This window comes from Poecilia mexicana, unplaced genomic scaffold (assembly GCF_051168715.1).
Source record: "Poecilia mexicana isolate PSO_F unplaced genomic scaffold, ASM5116871v1 scaffold_20, whole genome shotgun sequence".
NCBI classification, from domain to species: domain Eukaryota; kingdom Metazoa; phylum Chordata; class Actinopteri; order Cyprinodontiformes; family Poeciliidae; genus Poecilia; species Poecilia mexicana.
The window spans coordinates 15,898,465-15,925,000 of NW_028263389.1; the positions used below are offsets into that span (position 1 = coordinate 15,898,465).

The 26,536-nt window shown below is 38.9% G+C and overlaps 1 protein-coding gene across 1 annotated transcript in view; it reads left to right on the top strand.

The window, feature by feature from the left end:
- The window catches only part of pou6f2 (POU class 6 homeobox 2), a 97,390-nt gene extending 71,881 nt beyond the window's left edge, over window positions 1-25,509 (top strand). Inside the window, exons 8-12 of the mRNA XM_014984101.2 lie at window positions 1,622-1,759; window positions 8,948-9,157; window positions 11,999-12,152; window positions 15,529-15,697; window positions 21,619-25,509. Of these exons, the coding sequence (XP_014839587.2) occupies window positions 1,622-1,759; window positions 8,948-9,157; window positions 11,999-12,152; window positions 15,529-15,697; window positions 21,619-22,126 (1,179 nt within the window). The 3' untranslated portion in view covers window positions 22,127-25,509. The remainder of the gene's footprint in view (window positions 1-1,621; window positions 1,760-8,947; window positions 9,158-11,998; window positions 12,153-15,528; window positions 15,698-21,618) is intronic.
- The last annotated feature ends 1,027 nt before the right edge of the window (window positions 25,510-26,536 follow it).

Consider the following 26,536-nt stretch of genomic DNA (forward strand, 5'->3'; position numbering starts at 1 on the left):
GACCAGGTGTCACACGAATTGTTTATGCATTACCACACTAACCATAGACGTTTTGGATGTTGCAGTACAGAATTTGTGGTTGTTAGGGACCAGAACCGCCTGCAGGTAGCTGAAATTAATAAATACATTATATCCCTAAAATTACTTAGAGCTGACTGTTTTAATAGTTTAAGCACCAAATAATATCAATGTGTTAGTTTTGATGCAACTTCATAATTTAGCTTGTGATTTTTTGTGTGGTTTCAGTTCAGTGGGAAAAAATTATCTGTGATAAACTTGGAGCTTTGCTTTGAACATCAATGTCTGGTGTTTCTGCTTTTGAACCCCAGTAAGATGAGTTATTAACAGTTTACCATAGTTTTACTTTCTGCACAGAAAACAGAATGACTCAGATTTGAGGGTTTTTTTTCTCAACATTCGAGATGTTCTTGGTTCCCGAAGGGCGTCCACTGAAACACATAAAAGACAATCTTGCGATTATTGAGGAAAAACTGGATGACTTTCAGACGAGAGGAGGCAATATCAATCACGGCCAATTTGAGGCCACCAACATGAAATATGATTTCATAAGACAAATGCAGTGTCATTCTTAATGTGCTTAACCTTTACTGTCAATGAAAAAGTATTGATCGCTCTGTGGCATTTTTTCATCATTTGATTTCAGAAAGTGTAATAATATATGGTGGTGGGATAAAATAAAAAAAAAAAATGGCATCTGTATCTTTGAAGAAAGCTGATTTCTCAGCAGAATGCAGAGAGTTTGGAAAAGCTGGAACCATGTTTGGACTTTTCAGTCATCCCAGTTAAGTTAAGTAGGCAACCAGTACGAGCAGCAAGCCGGAAAGCAGTGGTTTTCTTTATTCTATTGAGTAATCGGGAGGTCTGCTTTCTCTTCTCAGTCTTTGATCTACTTACTCAGCCTAATAAGGCTTCGCTCCACTGCGGTACAACCAAATCAGCAGTGCATTTTCAGCCCCCTAATAAGTGGTTAGCTTGATTTATATGGGCAATCTGAGCAATGTGGCGGGCTCTACAGCCTCTTCTCAATGCAAGAAGTCTCTTTCCGCCACCACAGGCCAAACCAGATGAGTCCATTACAGCAATGTGCAGATGGTCATTTTAACCTTCCTCTGCCTCAACAGTATCACTCTGTTAGAGTCTTATGAAGTAGGAGGATTTCTTAGTCGAAGTTTATTGAAGCGACAGACGATACAGTGATGCATAGCCTTGCTGCCTGGCTCTATTGTGAGAGCAGCAAGCGGGTGGGCCATTGCTGCGTGTCGAAGGACTAGACTCGGCCCGTGGGGAGCCCCAGAGGCCAGAGAAAGCACTTAGAGTGGTAAAATGGCCACTTATTCACAGCCTCCCTCCAGTTTTCACTGCTCCTCCCTACCCTGGAGCCTCCCACTGGGTCCAGGAGCACCAACCTCTGGGAAACATTTGATAAACTGCGTGGCCCTCTCTGCTGGACCTTGTAGCAGTTCGCTTATTCTGTCCTGGGCAGCAAAACAGAAGTATGAAGCTGGTTTGCTAACCTCCTCGGGAACTTGTATTGTAGTCTAAATATGTGATAAAAAAGAGCAGATGTTTTTCTGATAAATGATGTTTTTGCCCTCTGCAGCTGAACCCCCTGGCTAGCCAGGCAGCGGTGGCGGCAGCAGCTGCCATGGGGTCCATCGCTGGCTCTCAGGTGTTCGGCAACACCCTGTCAAACCTGCAAGGAGCCACCGGGCAGCTTGTCACAAACGCACAAGGACAGGTAAGTGTAATACACAATGATTATAGAGTCGTGCAAAAATATGCCCCTGAACTTCTGCACATTTTTTAATTAAAAAAATCCAAAGCCTTGTTGTATTTTATTGGTCTTTTATTGAAATGAGTCATTTAAAGAAGTGAGTAATTGCAAAGCGGATGAAAAATGTTGAATTTTTATTGAAGTTGCTTTTAAGCCAGGGTGTCCAAAGTGCAGCACAGGGACTTTTTGTAGCCTTAGGGCTGGTTTTGTGTGATTCCCAAATGCAATTCAAAGATGATAAATAACCAAGATTTTATAATAAGTAGAACCATGTTTATCCAGACACTTTTACTGAAAAGCCAACTTTGCTGCACCCAAATCAGTTTCATCTAATTTATTAAACTTGGCGAAGCATTTTGAACAAAATTCACCCAAATAATTTTCTTATACAAAAGATAAATTTCTTAAATCTAGCCTTGACTCCTGAGTTGTGAACATCTGTAGCTCTTCCAGAGTTAGCACAGGCCTCTTGGCTGCTTTTCTCTTTGAAGCCTGGCCTGTCAGTTACATTTTCTTGGTTTTTATTGTTTTGTTTTTTTTTTAAAAACTTGTCAATTCCTTTATATGTTTCACAATTTTGTAATTGTCAAAATTCACAATAAAATGCACAAATCCTCACTTTTTCTTTTTGCTCTAAAGCATAGTTTTGAGTTCATTGAAAATTTTCCGCAAAAATAGTGAAAAACATTGGGTTCAAGTGATGCTAACTCCCACCTGCAGATGGCAGTATTTCTCAAATTCAAGCTGTGATCAATATGGTAATCAAAAATGAATCTGCCTAAATTCTTTAAAAATAAAAATCTTTGTCTGACCAGTCTGTCAGTTTCTTTCTTTTCTTATCAGTTTTTTTTCTATATGTAGATTTTGGAAGGGCTTCAATGAGGGGAAAAAAAATAAAAGTAGCACCAAAAAATCAGTGATTTTTATTGTAAAGAAAAAAACAATTACAAGAAAAATTCAGAATCCAGGAGGAAATGATTAGTGTTCCTTATATACATCTGACTTCTAGGTACCAAATAATGCACAGTTGGATTGATGTCCAGGTAAAATGACTTGAATACAAATACAAGCTGACCTTTCACACTTTTATTTGTAAAAAAAAAATACAATAAAGTCATGTATCTTTTTCCTTCCTTTGCGTTAGAATGTCGCTTAAAATCCCAATAAAATATTTTTTGTAACGTGAAAAAGTTCAGTTTTACAAGGAAATGTAAATACTTCTTAAATAAAACAGTTAAAGCACTTTATTACCGTCCAGCTCAACATGAGCCATCCGTACTGTATTCCTGATCTTTCCTCATTGATTTCTCGCGGCGAGTCTCTGTGCTGCCTTGAAGCTGTTTGTCCACAGTCCGGCTGCCACCTCTCCATATATTAAGCATTTTGGGAATAAACAAACCCTTCCCTCTCTTAACCGCATGCGCCTGTCGGAGTAAAACGCTGACCTTGTCATATTTAAGGGTGGCTGCAAAATTGTTCCATCAGTAGCCAGAGGCTTGAACGATGATGCTTGTCATTGTTCGGCTCTATCTAATGAATCATCTTATCTCAGGTGCACAGTGCTCACATTAAAGCGGGACTGTGTGGACATTGTGCCCTTTTATGCCACTTTCTGTTATTTATAATAACCGCTGCTTTATTGTGTTACACTTGCACTGTCCTCATCATGTCGACTTTGCAAAAACAAAACGACACTAATCCAGCTTGAGACGTTTTAGAGTGACAAAAAAACATGTAAGCTGATTGTTTTTAAATCAGACCTTTCGGGGCTGCGTTCACTGGTTTGACCTTGTAGGGAAGTATTGTCCGAGAAGGAGAGCTTGATCCTAAACATGGCTAATGAGACAGTATGGACTTCTCTGGCTCACAAGGTGCCTGGAGCGCTGGGAACAGATCACTGAGGATATGGACTTGACGGCATGCTCTGTGCTTTTGTAGCGTCTTGGTGGCTGACACTTCCTGACATAATCAGGTCACAGAGATGGTCAAAGCCCTGGGGTACAGCCTTTGCTCCCCACCTCATTATTCCACTGCATTATTCAGACCGAGGACTCTGAAATATCCACTCCCCTATCAGAAGGTCCTGTCCCTCCCTTCCCCTGAATGCAGGACACTATACACAACTCACATAAGGCACATTAAGGTTTGTACATTCTTTCGGGGTCTTTTTCTATTCATTCAAGGTGTAGTTTGATTACAATTCATGGGGCCATCTCTCTCATCCTTGCGCTCCACGTGTAAACAATCACTTTTCCTTGAATCTGAACCATGGTGTGTCGTCTTTGTTCACTTAATTTCCTCTACTGTGCTGTCAAAAGGCCTTTTCATAAGCAAGAGCTTTGAGAACCTTGAAAAGTGTCAAGACTGATGGGCCTTTGGAGTTTAGTTTTTAAACCTTAATTATATTGGCTCGAGTTTTTTTTTTTTTTTATTCTCCAAGGAAAATCAATGAGGCTCTTTTATCCTCGCAGCCTCTACAACAGTGATTAAGACTGCAGATAAAAGCCACAATTATTAAGTCACTCTCACTCTAAAGATACTTTTTTCTTTTTTACAAATCACAATTTTTTTCCCTCTTCTTTGCAATGTAAAATCTTTCTTTTCCTTCAGGTTTTGCATGCAATTAATTCTGTATTTGCAGAAGAGACACTGAAGGCTATTTCCTCTCTAAACTGAGCAAAACCAGGTGAAACAACTTTAACCCTCCATGTCTCAGCTTTGTGCATGAATATCTTCTCTTGTTCATGCTCTGCGACCTGTAGTCAGGTTTGGGGCAGTTAATTCTACTAATGTTGAAAGCAACACACTCACAGATTGACTCACACAACAGGTGAAGTTGAACTCCAACACAAGGCGATCTGGAGCCTCCAGCCGTTAGATCAACTGTAACCGATGAACAGATGTTGACCTTTTTTATCCTGCTGCAGACATCAATCTCTAGGTTGTTTACAAGTTAACTGATTACTGTTTTCATCCCCTGGTGAGAGTTTGTGAACATTAACTTGCAAGTCTCCACACAGACATTTAATTGAAGTTATTTCTAAGCTAGGGGTGTCCAACATTTGGCCCGGGGGCCATTTGTGGTCCTCGGTCTGTTTTTGTGTTCCCCAACTGCAATTCAAAATTGAAATAAATTTGGCAAACTAATTTTCTTAGGTTGGACATTTTTCAGTAAAACACAAAATATTCAGCTCCATCCATCCATCCATCCATCCATCCATCCATCCATCCATCCATCCATCCATCCATCCATCCATTCATCAATCTTTCCATCCATCCATCCATTCATTCATTCATCAATCTTTCCATCCATCCATCCATCCATCCATCCATCCATCCATCCATCCATTCATCAATCTTTCCATTCATCCATCCATGCATCCAGTTATGCATCCATCCATCCATCCAACCATCCATCCATCCATCCATCCATCCATCCATCCAACCATCCATCCATCCATTCATCTATCTATCCATCCATCCACCCATCTGTCCATCCATCTACCTGTCCTCATTCATTCATTCATTCATTCATTCATTCATTCATTCATTCATTCATTCATTCATTCATTCATTCATTCAACCATCTATTCATCAATCTTTCCATTCATCCATCTGTCCATCTATCCATTCATCTATCTATCCATCCATCCACCCATCTGTCCATCCATCTACCTGCCCTCATTCATTCATTCATTCATTCATTCATTCATTCAACCATCTATTCATCAATCTTTCCATTCATCCATCTGTCCATCTATCCATTCATCCATCCATCCATCCTCTGGAAGTTTTTGATATTTTTGCATCTTAAACACTGATCACTACAGAAACATCGTCGGTAAATTCAAAATGAATTTCTGTCTTTCACTGTAAAAAAAATTTGGCTAACAATGTGAAATGGAAATTCGACAAAGTATGTAAAATTATGAGAATTTGACCACACTGTTGTAATTAAAATGCTCTCCATGGCCATGTTCTGAATAAAACAAGTGCAGCTCAGGTTCTCAAGGTTTTTATTTAAAAAAAAATAATTCACATTTTAGATTTTTAACCATCTAAAATTACCAAAAGGAGAGTAAGAATCAGGAAGCACTCCCTCTTCGATGCATTCCTGAGAGGCAGCTGTTTTATTTTTTAATTTGCTCAGAATTTGAGAGCAGACCTAAGCTTAAAATGGCAGTGAGAACTTGTGTGTTGACTTTCCAAATATTTTTTCCCCTCTTGGGTCCCAATTCACCGCATGAACAGTGGAGGAGAGAAAATGGGCAGAGATATTGCCTGGCGACCATGGCTAAAGACACAGATTGCCCCGGCTGGAGAGATGAGATGACATTTCTCTGGAAACAAGAGCAGCATAATCTTAATGAGTTCTGCTGGATGGAGAGAGGCACGTCTCTCACACATGCCATCCTATGAGCCGGAGCCGAGGCAAACACAGGAAGTGAAAAAACAGGCAAAAACACAGACGATAAGTAAGGAGATTTACTTAGCAAAGAATGAGAGAGAGGTCCTGGAGGCTGCTTATTTATGAAATAGTTGTGTGAGGAAATTGCTGCATAAGAAACCCACAATCAGGTGTTTGGAGATGGAAATTACTCCATGCCTTTATCAAATTCCCTGAAGAGAGTTTCCTGCTGGTTGCCAAAGTGTACTTCAGATTTAGAATAAGAACATGTAAAAGAGAGAAATGGCCTCTTAGCATAATATCGCTTGGTGGGTTAGGGTGAGCTGTTCATCCTACCCCTCGTGCTGCCCTTTCCCCCGTCCCTTTGCACTTTATTCAGGTGGGCGATAAAAAATCCTTTCATTTCTTTTTTGTATAAAAATAATCTGTCTCAAGTCCTGCAGCTCTAAGCAAACATATTTTATGCTTGTCAAGGAGAGTAGAAATCTCAAACGTACTATAATCACTGATGAATCTAACATCTTTCTAATTTTTTCAGCTTGTCTGAGAAAACAAAAGAGCATCTTAATCCTCAGATATACTTGAAGTATTCATTCTGACAAAACAAAGTTTATATCATTTAGTAGATTAGTTTTGGCAGCATAAAACATGAGACATTACAGTGTTTAAATGTTTTTGTTCACATCATAATGTATCATTTTAAACAATACAACTGTGCTTTTTTGCTTACGGGTATTTTCAAACTGTTGATTTCTTTTACATTTTAGTAATTCCATCTTTTACTTGAAGTACAAGGCTTTTGTATGCTAATATTTTCGAAATCATTTTGCTAAAGGTTTGACCCAATTTGGAGGCTTTGTTGGAAAACTGCATTAAAACTCAGGCAACAACGACAAGTTTTTATCGTCTGCAGCAAACATTTGATGTAAGATGGTTGTGTTACAAACCAGTGGTGATTATTTATACAATGAGAAAGATAGCAATAAAACATAAATCTAAAAAGAAGAAGCATATGACAAATGGGAATATTTTTCAAGAGCATTACTTGTGTTGGTGGGGTTATAATTGCTATGACACGCAGTTAGTTATCAATAGTGCAACAAAATATCATGAGAAACATTTCATATGGCGCACCACTAGTCTCAAAATTAAGTGAAAAGTAAGCCATTATGTAAGAAAGTCATAAAGCTATTTTAAAAAATTCACAAAACTATAAAATTTAATCCACAAATGTCTTTAAAAGTCTTAACTTGCAGAAACAATGAGCTGAAGACCGCCTTCCTAACAAACTCTGACAGGTCCCTCCTCTTAGAAATCCAACCTAACTGGAGCAGGGTGACGCCGCCATAAAACATCCGTGTGGATATTCAGATGTAGGGGCCTCGGCGCGTTTGGGACGAGCACAGAGCTGTCAGGTTCCCGCTCCTTTATTATGCTTATAGAACAACCACTTAGTCCAATGATGATGAATAATTGAGCGGAACAAGTTCTGTGCCACAGTGGCATTGCAAAGTGGGATCAGTGGGACTCCGGAGACACGGGCGTCAGGCGGGGCAATAAAATATGCTAAGTGGCAGGAGCGCATTACAGGGAGTTTGTAAAGCCGGAGCAGAAAGAGGGAGAGAGAGAGATAAATTATCTGTTCCCTAATGCGAAGCAACATAAGCAAATGAGCCGTGGCAGGGATGAATTACACATCATCGGCCCACCTTTCTTGCGCAGATCCCTCCCTATTATGTCAAAGACACGAGAGGAGGAAGAGGAGGTGGAGAGGGGCCAGACTCTGTGTGCTGGCAGAGAGCCTTGAACTGAAAGAGAACGAGTCCAAGACTTTGCAATTTTTTAGCACAAGCAGCTTTCGCCTTGTTTCCAAACAACAGAATTTAAAACGACGGCGCCTCGTCCGTGTGGAGCAGCTCTCTGGCGTAATGAGGCGTGGTGGAGGAGCGCTGCCAGCAGGGGGGCCCGGGTGACGGCCGCTGCCCAGAACCAGTCCCCAGATGACATTAACCTTCATCATAGTGAAGAGGCGCTAAGTCCCCCCTAAAGCGCCACTCCCGGCTACACTCTGGCAGCTCTGAGAGCTAAAACGTTGCAGTGACACTCTGCCACCCCCTTTGATCTGCCCTTCCTGATTACAGCCACTGAAGAGAGGAGAGGAGAGCGTCGGGCGGGGAGGGGGCTCAAGTACCCCTGGGACCCTGAGAGTTGGATTAGAGACACGAGGTCCTGTCTCTCTCTTCTTCTCTCCCTCTTATTGTTTCTTTGCACTTGTTCCTGGGCGAAAACGGGGGTCTGTGTTTCTCAGCAGCCTCACTCCAGAAACAGACAGACACTTCAACACACACACACACACTCTCAAACACACACATCCTTGCTGATGTCAGCCTGGAGATGGATAATACAGTCAGTGGTGTGCACCATCACACACACAGGTATTCAGCGCTGACCTTTGCGGTGCGCTCCCAGCAGTCTGCTTTGGCTTCACTTGCTCCAGCCTGTAAAACCACATCAGTGACAGATGATCAGCGGACACTTCTGCATCTTTCTCTCTCCGAGTCCCACTGCTCTGAACCAATGTGCTCTGATTAGCCTCATTAAATGCTTTAAATGTCCGACTCATTTCTGATTTAAAAAAAAAATCATTTTCTTTGATACCTCCAGTAGCGTTTAGCCTCTCTGATCTTTCTGTTTTTTTTAAAACCACCCAGCTGATTTTGTCTCCGCTCTGCCCCCCTTTGTAGATAATTGGAACAATCCCACTGATGCCCAACTCTGCAGGGCCCTCCAGCCAATCAGGGGGTGGCAACCCAGCACTGCAGGTACAGCCAATTACGCCTCAGCTTCTGACCAACGCTCAAGGCCAGATCATCGCCACGGTGATCGGCAATCAGATCCTGCCTGTCATCAACACCCAGGGAATCACGCTGTCACCAATCAAGCCCGGACAGCAGGTAACATACACACTCCTGTAGGAACACGCTAACACACATGTGAAGGCGGCTCGCCTGCAGAGTAGCCAGTTACGCTCCTAAACTCCCAAAACTGATCAAGGACCGGCTTTAAAACTGTGGAATGAGCAACACCTAGTGGAGTTTTTTGTTTATTCATGATTCTGGCCTGATTTTAAAAGTGCTGTTCCTTGCAAAAACTTTCATTCATTCATTCATTTCATACACTGCAAAAACACAAAGTCTTACAAAGTATTTTTTTGTGTAGTTTCAACTTCAAACATCTTAATACACTTGAAATAAGACAAGACTAACTTCCATGTAATTTTTAGAAAGTTAAGAGCTTGTTTTAAGTCAATAATTCCTTAATATTGATGAAAAAGTATTAGTTATTAGTGACATATTCTGCCAGTAGAACTAATGTGTCTTCATCAATATTAAGGAATTATAAACAAGCTCCCAAATCTTGCTGAAAAGTTAGTTTAATATTATTTCAATGTACTAAGATATTTACTCTAGAAACTAGAAGATATCCTACCAGAGTTCTCAGTCATTTTGTTCATGTCACATTGTGCATAGATTAGCATTTTGTCCACAGTCAGTAGATGATAGAAATTCTCATTTTGTTGTGCCATCAATACATTTTTTGGTGATTGTTTCAAGTTTATTTAAAAAAAAACAAAAAAACTGGAGATTACATATTAACATTTACATGTAAATTTTAATTGCACAAAAAAAACTCTTCATAAAGGAGAAAATGAGATAAACAGTTGTTTGCAATTTGTTCAGTAATTCTGACTTTAAGTTGATAAGTAAGTTGAATAGCACCAAAAATAGAGTTGCATGCAGTTGAGCTACGCTAAGCTAAACAGGCTAATCACGAGCCAATAAAAATTAGGCTGTCCTAAGCCACTGTATCAAACAAATCAACTAAATAGTTTTTGCAGACACGTGTGTTGTGTTTGGGTAAATAAATTGTTTTGTTATTCATTGTTCACTCTAATCTATTCCAACGTTTTTTTCCCAAATCTTCTTTCTCCATTTAGATTTTATTTTACAATTTAGCCAGTGTTTTTTCCACATAAAAATTGTCTAAACAATTAGTTGACATGCATAATTCCAACAACCAAATAGATTGTGGTGTCACTAAAATAAAGCTGAGCAGAAAGTTTTTCTTCAAACAGGGGACAGGAAGCTGTAAAAGTTTGAAAAAAACAAAAAATAAAATAACATCAACAAAGTAAAAGAAGTCCACAATATTTTTTACAGTGGATTCCTTCAGTGACATTTTAAAATTGGAGGGGAAGTTGAGCTCTAATCACAAATTAGATTTTTATTTGGAGAGATTTTGAAAACAGCGTATCAGAATTATGTGCTATTTGGCGAAGTTTGTGGTTTTAATGTAATAAAATGTGAAAATAACCATTTTGCAGGGAATTGTATTCTTTACTTACGCTCTTATTTGCATCATTTCACCTATAAAAATGTTTTTTGGTGGAAAAAAAAAGCGTGCTTGCCTTTTTCAACTTGTGTCTGTGCATATTTGTCAGTAAAATATTTGTGGAGTCTCACTGAAACTTATAAAACTCTGCAGACTTCCCCCCCCAAAAAAAAAAACTAAAGGGTAAAAACACTTTTCATCACCTCAGTTAAAGCTCAAACCTTCCTGCCTATGTTTTCCATCTCTCTTCTCCCTCAGAAATACTCTAAAACCTCCTGGTTTTGTCCTCTTTGACCCAAACAACTATTTTTTTATTGTTTTATGCAGGCTGCATGAAGCACTTGCAGTTTTGTGCTTTTGAAGACCTTCCCCTCCCAACTTTTCAATCTATATGCTGCATAAGATGCACGCCCGCTGATGCATGGATGCTAGAAATGTTATTGACTTGATAATGAAGATGTCAGAGCAGAATTACAGGGTAAAGGTTCACATTGAAGGCCTCTGCAGTGCAGAATGGATGAACTCTTTCTGAAGATGGACACCTAATTGTGGCACCCGAAACGGCGGATCATACTCTTGAATGAATTAATGCATTTGTAATAATGTTTATGCTCGTGTCTGCACTTCAAAGCCGACGTGTACACATTGTTCCACGGGCATAATTTACGGTTGTCAGAGCCTACAGTCTAGAATATTTCCAGTGAAGCTAGATAATTCTCCGAGCCTGTCAACAGTCCTGACAGTGTGTGCATCGCTGCTGACACCCCTCCACCACCACCACCATCCAAACAAACACATGCCACAGAGAAAATAATTAATGGCAAAAGAGGAGAAGAGAAACCAGCCCAGTTTATGGTTTAGACAGATTTTTCTTTTCTTTTTTTTCTTTTTTTTGCTTCTAAAGTAAAGACATGCCGTCTTGATCTTGTAAAAGCAACTCAAATGTGCATAAAACATGAAAATACATCAGTTTTTGCCATCAGTGCACATAGCTGGCATTTCATGAATTATGTTTCATACGAGGATTGCTGCGTCCAGACGTTTTCTACCCACATTCAGGCTCCTGTTACAGGCGTCACCACAAGTCTGATGAGAAACAAACAAGATTAATTGTCAAGTGCTTCTTTTCCTATTTCTTCAAATGGCTTTTCTCTGTAGAGAAAAGTGATTAAAAAGCACAACACAGATATAAATACTCACAGCAATAACCCAGCAGAACTACATTCATCATCATCATCATCAAGTACAGGGTAACGCTCATTATATTCACCATCTAAGTGGCTAATTTAGCTCCATAATGGCATTATTATTGTAAATTGTTATTACGACGATGATCGTTAACAGGAGTAATGTTTATCTGCACCACAAGCTGCCGACACATCACGTTGTGTTTGTGTGTCCAGCTGCCTCAGGCTCAGCAGGGTCAGACGGGCCCTGCGTCGTCTCAAGCCAACCTGCTCCACATGCCCCACAGACAGAGTCCTCTGCACCAGGCCTCTTCCTCCTCCTCCACCTCCTCATCTTCCTCGGCTCTCAGCGTGGGGCAGCTGGTCAGCAGTAAGTGTCCAACGCAACTCGCAGAGAAGCAAGGTTTTTAACACCAGCTCACCATAGTTACATCATCAGTACTTTAAACTAAATGTTTGTGGCAAAATATGTTTATACTGTAACCGTGAGTAAGTTTTATCTGAATTTTTGGTGTTAAAACAACAAAAAAGTAGATCACTGGCAGTGAAACTTTGACAAATAAAAATCTGAAAAGTGTGGAGTGCATTTTTAGTTAGTCCTATGGGTCAGTACTCAAGCTCAGATTGGATAGGGAGCGTCTGTGAACATCAGTTTTTAAGTCTTGACCTTGGCTCTATTAAAGTTTTGACTTAATAGTGCTGTTTTTTATCAACTAAGTTTAAATGTTTGAAGTTTTATTTTTTTAAGCCTTATGTTGCTCAGTCAAGTGAACACGATTTTTAATGTCTCACTCCCCTACTTCACCAGTAGATGGCAGTATTAGCTATTCGGTGTTCCTTTAAAGCTACTTTGTACCTTAAGCTTTACAATGTTTATTTTTCTTCACTCAGTTTGCTTTAATTGAAAACTATCTGGATGAAAATAATATTTTCAAATTGAGTACATTTATTTTAAATTTCCTTACCTAAATTTCCTAGTTGCCATCATTGCAGACAGGACTTAAGAATTTGTTGCTCTGACAATAGAGATATCTTAAAATAAGAGCTCATTTATTGCTGATGAGGTGATTTACTTGTCATTTTCCCAGCATTGTGAAATATGAAAAATAATAATTCAATCCACTTGTAAGGGAGTGAGATGGTCCCCCAAATCTAAAAAGACTGTATTCAGAACAAAACATAAATATAATGTAAAATGACAATGTTTGTAATCCCTCTAAATCCTTGAAGGTGATCTAACGTTATAGACGCTCTGTGCAGACAGCTTTTGAATGATTGCTTTATTTCTTCCTGTTGACTGTCATTTCTATGGTTTATTAAACTATCCAAAGTGGCGTTTGTTATGTACGATGAACATAAGTTTCATTCTCCTGATGCGTTGGCCTTTGGCAGGGGCTTATAAATCACTGGGGCTCAGCCTGTCAGCAGGCAGCTACTGCCTTTAAAAACTCGGTTTTATTCAGATAAATGTTATTTGTCAGAGTCGATTCTCCTAAACTCCATGTAAACTCATTTCAAAGGCCGCCATAGTTCCACTGAATTTAATAAAAAAAAAAAAAAAAGTCGCCATTGATCAACTTGTTGTGGACGTTGTGTTTAGTTTATGTTTACTGGTGCCCCGGAAAACATCTTATAAACCATTTTGGTCTGCACAAATCTTTACCAGCCAGTTTTTCTTTTCCAGTAAACAGGATTAATGCTTCACGTTGAATATGAGCCGCATCACTTCCTCTCAGTATCGTTTACAGCAAACATGTTCAAAGTAAAATCCTCTGACTGTCAGAGCTGGAGAAAATGAAATGTGTACTTTCTACAGACAACATTCCTGAAATGAATTGAAAAGCAAAGAATGTATGCTAACAGGAAAAACTAAATCATAAACAAAATGCAGGGGATATTGTTGGGGTTTTTTCATCCTTGGCTCATGTTATTCTCGAGAAAGTCACCTGATGATTCCTGCTGTGATCGACTAACACTATTACCTGTCTTATATCCAGTTTTAACTTATCCACAGATTTCTCTTCTCTGCATGAAGAAAGGCTGAAACTGAAACACATTTTGACCAGGATTTATTTTGGTTTTGCTGAATACATTGGCTGTAAGTGGCCTCTCCAACATCCACCAAAGCAAAAACTTTTCAATGTTGAATTATCTGAAATTATTCAGGAATTCAAGTCCAGATCCTAAGTAATGTCATCCTTGATCTTCTTGTAACAGATCAATGTTATAAACTGTCCAGATCAGTTTAGAATATTTTTTTAAAATTTGGTATCTGCATCCGAAATGAAAATTAACTCTAAATGCCTGTTGTAGCACCGTCAACAAGTCCTTGCAATTACATTTTAATGGTAAAATTGGACTGAACTTATATAGCTCTTTTCCAATCATTTTGATTACTCAAAGTGCATTCGGTGGTTTTGGTTGTGTGTGGCTTTTATTTAAGTTTCATTTATTGGTTTTCATTGATTTTTGTTTATATCTTCTAGTTCCAATGTGGAGTGTTTTTTACAAAATTAAAGTTTATTGGTGTTTGAGAGGCTGAACTTCCATTATTATGCCATTATCTAGCATTATCTATTTATTATCTAGCAACATTTGTTATCATGACAGGCTTACACCAAAGAATCTCATGGCTTATGTTTTTTTTTATTGTCTCTATATTGTTTTGGGGGTTTCTTTTTTTTGTTTAACTTAAAAACCTTTTTTAGACTATTCTGCAAAACCTTAGTCAAAGATTTATCACAGCAGTATAAATGAGCTCGGTTCAAATCCTTAAGTCGTGCTTGAGCCGTGACCTAATATCTGACGAATAATGTGGATCCAGAGGCTGGACCACAGGAGAACGGCTTCCATTAGTCTTTCAATCTACTAAGTAAATAGCCTCCACTGGGAATGATGAAGAAATGCTCATCACAGTGGAGATGATGGGACCCGAAGAAGCCGTGAGTGCTCAGAGTCTGCCGTCGCCCCTCATCCTCGTGGCGTTCACACGTCTGGAGCTGCATCGCATACGCTGCACGTCACTTATGAGGCACAACGAGATGGCAGCCTCATAGATTTTTGCTTAAATACGCTTGGAGGAGTCCTTTAATAATTCATTGATAATGACCAGGATGAATTATTCAGAGGCACAAACTTTGCTTTGGTAAGCAGGATGCCAGGGCACCTGACATTGATGTACAATGTGAAATCACTTTTTATTAGCAGGGAAATTATTTTAAAATGCTTCAGTGAAAGTTTACAGACCTGCGTTTATTTCTTTGGTGTATTTTTTTGTGTTTGTGTTTGAGCCATTTTGAACCATTTTAACTTCAGGTCATACTGAAGTAATAACATCTTTACAGTCTTTAACGTGAGTCTGAGAGAGTTGACTTTAGAATAAACATGTATTCGTAGAGGTCTGTAGTTTAGCACATTCTTTCTATTGAGAAGAAGCAACAACTGTTGTGTGTTTATGTCCATATGCTCTGCTATACTGTAGCATGCAAGATTTACACTTTAAAGCTATGAAAGCCTGTATTCACGCCTCACATGAATCCACTCTTCAAAACATCCCTCAGATGTATGAGGTTTACAGCAAAGAGAAATAACAAGTTCTGACCCAGAGCAAGACTATTTTTTAAGGTTGTTTAGAGACCATCATGATCGCACACGGCGGCGCGTTCGCCTCATTCACTCCGGAAAGTAAGATAAGCGACAGAGGAGCAGAGGGCTAATAAAATGAGATGGGTGCGTTTGTGTTGCAGACCCGCAGACTGCCCCCAGTGAGGTGGACGGGGTCAACCTGGAGGAGATCCGCGAGTTCGCCAAAGCATTCAAAATCCGCCGGCTGTCTCTGGGCCTGACGCAGACCCAGGTGGGCCAGGCGCTCAGCGCGGCCGAGGGGCCGGCATACAGCCAGTCCGCCATCTGCAGGTAAGAACAAACGTAAAAAAAAAAAAAAGAAGACAAAAAACTGAACAAAAAAGCTTTGGTTTTATTTCTAATTCTTCTGTCCTGATTCTGTCAAACGATGCAGTGCAGCGTCAGTGAGCTGTCAGGTGCGCTCGCCTCTTTAATCTGTCTTCTAACAGACATTATTAAGATATTAAACACACAATTGACCAACATGGCTCTCCTCACCGTTCCTGCTCTCCGTTCCCTCTCAGCCACTGACAGCCTGGTGTTACTTATGCAAAATACATACACAAGTATTACCAGAAGCACTTAAAGCATTTAATAATTACTAAGGCACATCGCTGTTTCCTCTGCCTGAACATGAGGGAGCTTGACGGCAACGATCTGTTAATAAGATTCTCATATTTTACTGCCGCTGTGACTACAGTTTAGCCATAAACGGGGCATTATGTATTCATGAGGCAATCATAAAATCTGTGTTTCATTCGTCCTGTTTTTCTGCTTCACTAACGTTTTGCATGAAGAAGCCAAATAAGCCACATCTGACTGTCAGGTCGGAATAATTGGGCCGCGTGGCTTCAAAAAAATTCCAGAACTAAATAGAAAAGTAATTTTCCTTACAGTGCAGAAAGAATGCTTTAATATTTATACTTAAAGTTACCAGTGAAAGCGTGTGCAACGTGTCTTTTCCAGCTGTAATTCTGATTCCCTGTCTCTTTTTAATGCGCTCTGCTGATAACCTGTAATGTTTAGGTGACGCTGCGCCGTCACGCACCTTTAAAACTTTCATCACATCAACATCAAACAGCCGATAAAAAGTGAAATAGTGCATCAGGCCCAGACTAATGTTTAAAGTTGAAAAAAAAACCACATGAAATATTTACAGACAGACATAATTCAAATATTTATAACATACATTAAAATCCATTAGCTTCAAAAATAAACACTGTTACGCATGTTGCTAAGATGTTTCCTTTTTGTTGCTGTTTTTGTTTGTTTGACATTAGACATGACATCCTGATGTCTTAAGAAGAACCAGGGGAACTTCACATGCTTTAGTTTAGTTAACATCAACATAGACATGAGAGGGACGTCGCCGTAGCTCTGGGGCTCCGGCTCTGAGCCCAGACAGCCAACACACACTGACAGATGCTTCCATCTTGTCTGTTTTCATTGCTCAACATGTTTCCAGGCTCTTTATTAGTTTTTCTAAACAGGCACTTTTGCTCAACTAAAGGCTGACTGAAATATGGTTTGAGTCTTCAGAAACGAATGGCATTTAATGCAACTTAAAGAATTATTATTTTTCACCTTCAAGTTCAAGTTTCGAAACATCAACTATGCTATCCAGCTTCATATTAAGAATTTGTTGATTACAGCAAAGTCGAACCCTTAAAACCAAAGAGATTATTTGTTAGAAAGTAACCTTTTTGTGATACTTTTGCAGATTTGATTCATTACAGTCCAAGATCAGGATAAACTTTATTACCCCCAAGGAGAGGAAATTTGGAAAATGGAAAGAAAAGTGCAAATACAACTGACAGAAATATGAAAATAACAATATTCATGATACAAACATAGGCTTCTACAGTCTGTATCTGTAGTAGCCTAGCAGGTTGAATGAATGAGGCTGACACTAACAGGGACACCTGAACAATTTCAAAATCTGTTTTGGATTTTATCAATGATAACTGCGGTCAAAAAAAATAGTTCAGATCAGCAAGGAACGCTTTAGCCTTTCTTGTGGCTTTTTCCGTAAAGCTGAGGGAAAACGTCTGCTGCACATCTTCACTCCGCCGTTCGGTCTGGGCGAGGGTCTTAAACCAACAGAGAAAACATTCAGATCGACTCCACAAAACAACAGCATTAAAACTTTTCAATTTCCAATAAAAATACAATGAGCCTTAGCACAGAGTGCAACTGTATTAGCTGTAAAGGTCAAGCTGTTGTCAATAATTGTACCAAAGTGTTCGTAATGTACAGCCTCTCCAGCCGGTCCCTGGATGGAAACTAGAGGGCATGGTGGAGGATTCTTCCTAAAATCAACTGAACATTTCTTAGTTTTTCTGACGTTGGTTTGCAGAAATGAGCGTTCAAACCAATTATATGTTTGCAAGCACTTATTATGGACAAAAAAGGTGATGATGCTTCTACCGAGAAGTCAAATATCCAAACTAAATTTTGCCAGGATGACAAAAAGTGTGAGAGCTTCCTGTGGCATGTTTAATCAAATATTAGCAGGTGTGGGGGTAATATATCAGAGACTGTATGGAGAAATTCCCATTAAAGTCACACTAGTTTACCTAATTGTTGCTTAAAAATATTTATAGGATTGTTTTTCTCCAGGAAAAAATACTTCAGAAGCCCGAATTACTACAGCATGTGTGGCAAGAACTGTCAGGAAAACCATTAAATAAAAGGTTTGCCATTCACCTAAAATATGAGAAAGACAAAAGTGGTTGGTTGATGCATTTGAGGTTTTGTATTACCCAGCAGGCGATTTTAAGTAGCTTATATCCGTAGTTTTCTTATTATTGTTACCAACCGTTAAACTCAGGTGACCGTAGAAGTTCGTTTCTGACTCTACCTCTGTTCACAAATGTTTTACTTTTGGTTTAGGATGAGACTTCCTCCAGGTTTAGTTTATCTAAACCTTCACGAATGAGAGCTGAATCTGAGTTAATGATGTGTACTGATGATTTAAATAGTTTAAACATGTTATGGAAAAGGAAAACTTAAAAATCTAAATTTACACTTCAAAAATACTGAATCTTAAATATTTTTCTTTGATTTTTAGTGTAAATAACTTAGTACACTTGAATTAAGACAAATCCACTTTACAAGAAGTTTTTCAAGAAGATACGATAGCTTGTTTTAAGTCAATAATTCTTTAATATTACTGAAAAAGTACTTGCTCCACTGGCAGATTATTTCACTTAAAAATTTGGAAAAATGTCCAGTACTTTTTAATCAATATTAAGTAATTATTGACTTAAAAAAGCTCCTACATCTAGCTGAAATGTTACTTTTAAAATAGTTTGTCTTAATTCAAGTGCACTAAGATATTTACAACTAGATAGTGAAAAACAGATAAATACTGGAGTCTCTTCAAGGCCGCCTTAAAAAATTGATTTTTCACTGCTGAAAAATTATACTAAATTATATAACTGAATTATAATTATTATACAAACAACAGGAAAATCTACATATTTAGTTCAGTTATTGAAGTCGGCTACCATTCAGGTAACTTCTTGCTGTTGTTTTAAACACCAGATGCAGTAATTTTAGTGTTTCATGACCAAACACTCCTCAGAAGCGTTTGGACTGAAATAGACGCGACACCCCGCCCATCCTGATGCACTAGAGGGGGGAGTGTGCACCCCAGCTGAGCAGCTCTCAGCTCATTTTAGTATCTCTGGTTCCTGTTGATCCATGAAATGTCCTGTCTCCAGTGACTCTTCATATTTACTAATGTATTCCCTCAGTATGGAGCCCTCCTCTTTCCACTGTTTAGGACGGGAGGAAGGGGTTATAAATAATACCACCTGTCGACGACGAGGTGTAGGAACAGAGGAAGTTCACGCATGCATGGGCATCTCACCCTCAGCTCACCTCACCATTAAAAAAAGGCTTTTTTAGTTTGTTTGTTCCTCGGAGAGCGCAGCTTCGGTGTGGCTTTCTGCCATTTCCGGAAGAGACAGAAAGCATTTCCACAATTCTGGAGGAGGAGTTATTTTATAAGAACAAAACTATACTTTTGTCAGCTGACGTTCATTGATGAGTCTAATTACTGGTAAATTTTATTAGAAAAATTTCTGAATATTTATCATCGGTAACGGCAGCATCCCTGCATCCCCATAAATTCTGACCAACAAATCCAAAAAGAATCACCAAACACATATATATATATATATATATACATATATATATATATATATATATGATCAGATTGCTTAATGTGACAAAACCACAAAGACAGTCTGGCTGGGATTCTTCTCTTGGTTTCAGGGGAGCACCAACGCTTCTCAGTTTAATTAAAAATATATTTGAATACAGTTGTTGTGTGCTTTCCAGCAGTATAGCTGCACTACTTCAGGTGCTGTGGACCTATTCTCAGACTTATCTGTGGAACATAGCCTTAATTTATTAGCGGAAAATTTGCCTATTTGTGGATTTTTTTTTTCCTTGAACATATATTTCTGCAAGGTAAAAAGTAAATTGTGAAAAGAAATGTCAGTTTAGATCAAATCCTCCCCCAAAATACATCCATCCATCCAATTACCAAGTTCTGAAGATTTTAGCAAAGTATGAGCTGAAAAAATCTATTTCTTCAGAAATCACACTCTTGACATATTTACTAAATACCAAACAGGTATGTTTTTATCGTCCTTTCCATAATGAGGCATATTACACATTAAAGGCATGTCCTTCCAACTAATTAAAAAAGAAGCATTGCAGTTATGAGAGCAATCATTTCAAGGAAAAACATTGAAAAATGCACCTGACAGTCGCTGAGCCGCCTTATTACAGTCATTGATTTGCTCCACAAGCAGCCTGTGAATGTGCTCTTAGTAAATATACCGTGAGAAATTGACAGCACGTTAATCTATGTCTTGATTAAAAATGTATTTTTGTAAATTAATGTTGATGTCACATTTAAGTGCATGTTTTGGTTCTAATCTGGGGATCAGAGTGGATGTATTTGTAGTAATTCCTGCTTTGCTTTGCTGTTGATTTCTGAGAACAGTCTTAAAAAGCTTTTGCATTTTTTTGGCATGCTTTTTGTGCGTTAGCTGCATCTGCTTTTTAGCCATCTGCAGTATCTCCTTGTTCCACTATTGCCAGTTTGGGACAGAGAAGCTGCACAGCTGCAGCCAGACAGTTGAAGACAGTTGCAGCGCTTTGCGCCTCCAGCTGCTGCAGCCGAGGTTTTTCTGGGTGCAGCAGGACACAGATGGACACAGAGATGTTTGTCTCACAGGGTTCCTACGCAGTCTGCAATTTAAAGTCAGGATTAGTGTGGAAAAATAAAATTGAGAATGGAAAAATACCAGATTTTTTTTTCTTTAACGAATTGCTTAAAAGTTTTCAGACAACCATCCATCCTTCAGTGTATCGTCTTTTCCTCTGTTCAACCATCCAAAGTCATTTATTAATCCAACTGTCCATCTGTTTGTTTATCAGTCTGTCCATCAATCCATTGCTCCATCTATTGGCCCACTCATCCATCCATTGCTCGAACCATCCATTCTTCCATCCATCTATCCATTCTTCCTTCTTTCCTTTCTTCCTTCCTTTTTTTTCCTTCCTTCCTTCCTTGCTTCCTTCTTCCTTCCTTCTTTCCTTCCATCTATATGTTGGTCCATTCATCCATCTACTGGCATATTCATCTGTCCATCCATTGGTCAAACTGTCCATCATCCATTCTTCCGTCCATCCATTAGTTCATAGATTGGTCCATCCATCCATCCATTGGTCCATCCATCCATTTATCAAACTGTCCAATCATTCATTCTTTCATCCATTCTCTAGTTCATCCATTGGTCCATCTGTCCATTCATTGGTCAAACTGTCCATCATCCATTCTTCCGTCCATCCTCTAGTTCATACATTGGTCCATCTGTCCATCCACCGGTCCATCCATCCATCTTTTCCTTGATCATCTTTCCACTTGTTTCCCAGAATTTGTTGTCCATCCCTCCTTCCAGTCTGTGTTTTTTTCAGGCTGCATTTACATTTAACTCTAATAATGGACTAAAAATGTCTTCGATCTCCTTAGTTGTTCAGTCTGGACAACAATGTGATTTCTATCTAAGATGTGTAGGAACCCTGGTTTGAGTCCCTGTGGCATTCTGGTTGAGGAGACTAAAAGGCAGGCGACTTATCCCTTGTTCTGGCAGGGCACCTGAGTAAGATTCTTTTTTCTCAATTCTCCCCAGACACACCATCCTGAGAAGCCACTTTTTCCTACCACAGGAAGCCCAAGAGAACACTATAGGTAGCAGTCTGACAGGCAAACTGAACCCTGGCCTTTTATATCCTGCCAGGTTTGAGAAGTTGGACATCACCCCTAAAAGCGCCCAGAAGATTAAGCCTGTTCTGGAGCGCTGGATGGCCGAGGCTGAAGCCCGCCACCGATCCGGCATGCAGAACCTGACTGAGTTTATTGGGAGCGAGCCCTCGAAAAAACGCAAGCGGCGGACCTCTTTCACCCCGCAGGCGCTGGAGATCCTCAACAGCCACTTTGAGAAGAACACGCACCCCTCCGGACAGGAAATGACGGAGATAGCCGAGAAGCTGAACTATGACAGGGAGGTGGTGCGTGTGTGGTTCTGCAACAAGAGGCAAGCCCTGAAAAACACAATAAAGCGCTTGAAACAGCCCGACCTCGGCATGGCCGCGCCAATGGACCCGCTCACCGACTCTCTAGAGGAGCTCCCCAAGTGAACGAGCGAAAACGCGGCGGCCGTTCGAAACGAAGGCAAAGAAAAATAAAAGCGGACGAGGACTGAAAAACGTTGCCGAGTCACCGGGACGGAGGAAACCTTTGTGTTGTCAGTGTGATCACCACAGTTCTGTAAATGACCTCTGCGAAAACCAAAAACATGAAAAAGAGATTAATATGTGAGAATTATGTAAAAAAAAAGAAAAAGAAACAAATTACGGTTTGCTGTTTTAAAGAGTTTTAGATCCAGAACGGTCTCCCTAATTCTGGTTCAACACGAGGAGGGATTTAGTAAAGAGAAACCAAATCCAAACACTATCTACCAAAGTCTGTTGCATCTAACTGCTAAGAATAATTTTGTAATGTAAATGTGCTCTAAATTTTTACATTTGTACTGGCAAAATCTAAGCTATATGTGTGAGTGTGAGTACACATTTTATCTTCTGTCTCTTTACTTTTTCCTTCATTGTTTGAATGTAAATATTTAAAAAAGAAGAAACAAAATGTCTTCAGATCGAATCAATGATAAAAGTTTTGGGACTAAAAAAAAATGAACCTTTGCTGTTGCATTATAATGTTGTTTGCCTCCAGTTGTGTTTCATCTATAAATATTTTCAGCCACAGTGTAACTTTGTACAACTTTTACAGGTATTTATTGATAACTGGACGAAAGGGAGCAAGCGGAGGACTTTTAAATCGACGGTGGTGATAATGACGAGGGGTTTCGGTGTCGAGTCATAACTGCAGCTTTGTTTCTGTTGCCAAAGCCTGAAAGCCAAAGAACACACAAACTTCAGCTCAAGGACTGGGGGAGATCTTTTCCTTTTTATTTCTTTATAATCACGTGGCTTTCTGCCTCCTTTTTCTAAAGTGTTTTAATCTGTGTTGGAAAAAAAAATTCATGTCAAACAGCCTCAACTGTGTCTTCTGTAATTTCTCATCTCCACAGCTTGTAAAAAAACATGTTTCTTTTAGGTAGGTTTGCCTCTGCATGCTTTAACCGGACCACAGATTTCACCTGACATCTTTAAACGAACACATTAATCTGTGTTTTTCCTGAAAATGAACACGCTGAGCCTTTTTAATTTGCCCTAATGCTTTCTAAATGTGCAACGTTGAAGAGTAATCACTGAGCTCTTTCTTTGCTGTGTTTTTTTTTTACTTGAGTATCTCAAAACCTGTTCTTTTGTACAAAGAATGGCTTTTTGCTTCTTTCATATTTTGGATTCTTTCAGCTGAGCAGAGGTCGCTTCTGTTAAATGAAGCTTAATTTCTGTTTCTTACACCTTTTTTATTTAAACTGTCCTCAGGAGGTTATCTTCCTGCTACGATTTATTTTTCATTTAGTGATTCCTGAAATTATTTGAACCCCTGAATCTTTCATTCAGTTTTTGTGTTACGCGGTGCAACCAACACCTCGCAAAAGTCTTACTTCTCCTTTAGATTTTTCTCCTTTTTGTCACCCAGAGCATCATTTTGAAGTGGAACGGAAATTATGCTTGATTTATTTTTACAATAGACATCTGAAAAGTGTGGCATGCACATATTTGCAGGTCCCAGATTTTAAAAAGTTGGTAGAACTGCCATTTCTCTGCTGTTACAATTCGTTCTGAGTACATCTCCTCCAGAGATGGACTTCATTTCTTTCCCCTTTCTTCATTGAAAAACAACTGAAGTGCATTTGAGAACATTAACTATCAAGTACAGCCAAAAACTCTTCATTGCATCCATGTCATGGTCAAGACTCTCCAGCCATTTTCAAAATACAAAAATGTAAAAACTTAGAATTTCAGATTTTTGGTTTTATCAAACAAACAAAAACTAAATAAAACCTTTGTTATGAGGGGATGACAATAACATGAAAGCCTTTATTATTCCTTTTTTAAATCAATGATCTTAGCTCTATGACAGATTTGTCAACTGGTTTTCATTTTGCATAAAAGCCAAAATGTTCAACTTGAGCCTGATGTGTGAAAAGACTCATTTTCTAGTATTTACATTTGTGCAAAAAAAATTAATAAAAACTGAATCGTCATTTTTCCTTCCACTTCACAATCATGACTTGCTTTGAGATGGTCTACAACATGAAATACTTTGAAGAATGAGGTTAGTGATGAGGCAAAATGAGAAAAAAGTTGGAGCAGTATTATTAGTTTTTGCAAGGCGCTGTATTTTCTTGTCAGAAATATCACTCTTTCAGCTCAATCCGTCACTCCCTTCGGATGTTTTTGCCCTCACAGGAACAGAAAAGAGGTGAATGTTGAGGATAAGTGTCACATGTCAGAGCAAGTGAACTTAATTTGAAGTGAGGCGAAATTTGATGCGATTTATTCAGAATCAAGTGTCGGCTTGACACACATCCTTCCACGTCCAGGTCGGTTATCTCTGCATTTTTTTTTTCATTCCCCCTCCCTCGATCCCGGTCTGAAGAATTGCTGCATCCTGTAAATGTCATAGAAAAATGGTTTGTTTTAAAAAGGCATCCGTTTACCTCCACAAATTTGTTCTGCTGCTTTCATTGTAAACAAACAATTTCAGGCAGAAGCCGGGCCGAGAAAAACTGCGAGGAGAAAAGTACACACTGGATCAGTGCCGAGGCTTAAAACACACACACACACACACAAAAGCTGCAACCAAAACCAAGAGAAATTTTAAAGACACAGAAAGGAGTTATGCCTTCACCCGACTTTTTATCGCTGGACCAAAGCTCTATAGTTATGCACATTGTACAGAGACGTAGATTCAAGATGTTGACAATCTTTAAAAACACGAGCAGAGAGGAAACGAGCAGCAGGAACACAGAAGTTCATCCGAGGTTTTCCCTCAGCACTGCAAATCAGAGAAATGCCATTCAGGCAAGCAGCTGTTCTGCACTGTGTCCATGTTCACTGTTACAGCAGAGGAAAAGGCTTCTCCATCCTTCCTGTGATGCATCGCTCCGTGTTATACGCATTTCCTGTTGGGCTACATTTGTTTTACTCTTAGTTTTTACAGCTCGCCGACATGCGTAGAAGAAGGAAAAATATCGACGGAAGCGTTGGTTTTCATTCAATTTGAGATTTCTTCTGTTTCTCACCTACAAAACAAACACAGAAGCAACTTTTGTTAGCAGTCAAAGAACTAGAAACCAAAGCTGAAGCGTCTCTGGATGTTGGTTTTCTTTTCTTTGTGTGTTTAGTTTTTTTTTGGTTTTTTTTAACAGACTGAAAACTGTAATTAATCTTTAGAGCAATATCTGTTTTGGTCGGTTTAAGCAGCACTTTGTGTATTTCTTACAAAACAAAAGAGGAAAAAAATTATTAAAAAAAAAAACAAACAAGGAAGCTTCAAGTCTGTCACATTGATTTGTACCATAATTAATAATAAACAATTGTTTGACATGAAATATGAGTTTCTTCTTCTTCTGGGAGGTTGTGTTCCTGTTCAATCTGATTCCATTTAGCGCTATAAAATACATAAATTCCTGGTTAGTAGCAGCTTTAATGTGAGAGCTCAAATATTTACATTTTTTGCACAACTTGCAAGAAAATAAATAAAAATTGGTGTTGCATATCCTCCCGTTGAGAACTAAAATATTCTGAGTAGTAGTCGTGGAGCTCTGACTTTGCACTAATAGACAAAAAGATGAATGTGGTTGCAATTTTTTTTTGCAGGTTTTTTTTAGTTTTTACTACAAAAGTGACCACAAAATGTGTCAAAATTTTAAATCCATTTCATACATCCTCATTAAATGAGTCCAGTTTAATTTTTCATATGTAAATAAAATACATATAAAAGTCACATATTAATAACTCATATCTAAACACAATAAGATAAATAACACAGGTCTTTTTTTAAAACAAAACATCTGATTTTTTAAGCTCATATTTTTATTCTATATATCTAAAAAAAAAATCTACGCCTGATAGAACATGAAAAAAGTGGCCATATGTACAGAAAAAATTAAATTCATAATTACACATTTTTACTGGCACTGATTGGAGTTGAGTTTTAGTTTAAAAATCAGTTTGTCTGAGTGAAAAAGCAACATGAGTGCAGAAGCATGAGAATCTACAGAAATGTGTTTTTTAATTCCAGATAAATTTAATCACCATTAGATCTGGAGTGAAGAAGTAGGATATCAGTCCCGGCTGACTTTCCCACACATGATGCCACTCAGTATGAAGTGTTACTTTGCAGATTTACCTAATTAAAATCTGTTCTTTCTGGAAGGAAAGACAATGATACATGATTTGCACATTCTGAAAAGTGTGGCATGTTTTATTTCTTCTAGTTAGTTGCTTTCAAATGTCGCTTGATTGGAAAATTTCAGCCTGAGGCCCAATTTAAAAAAAAAAAACTATTACATTACATCAGAGAACCAGGAAGGAGAGCCATAGTAACTCTGGAGGAGCTGCAGAGATCCACTGCTC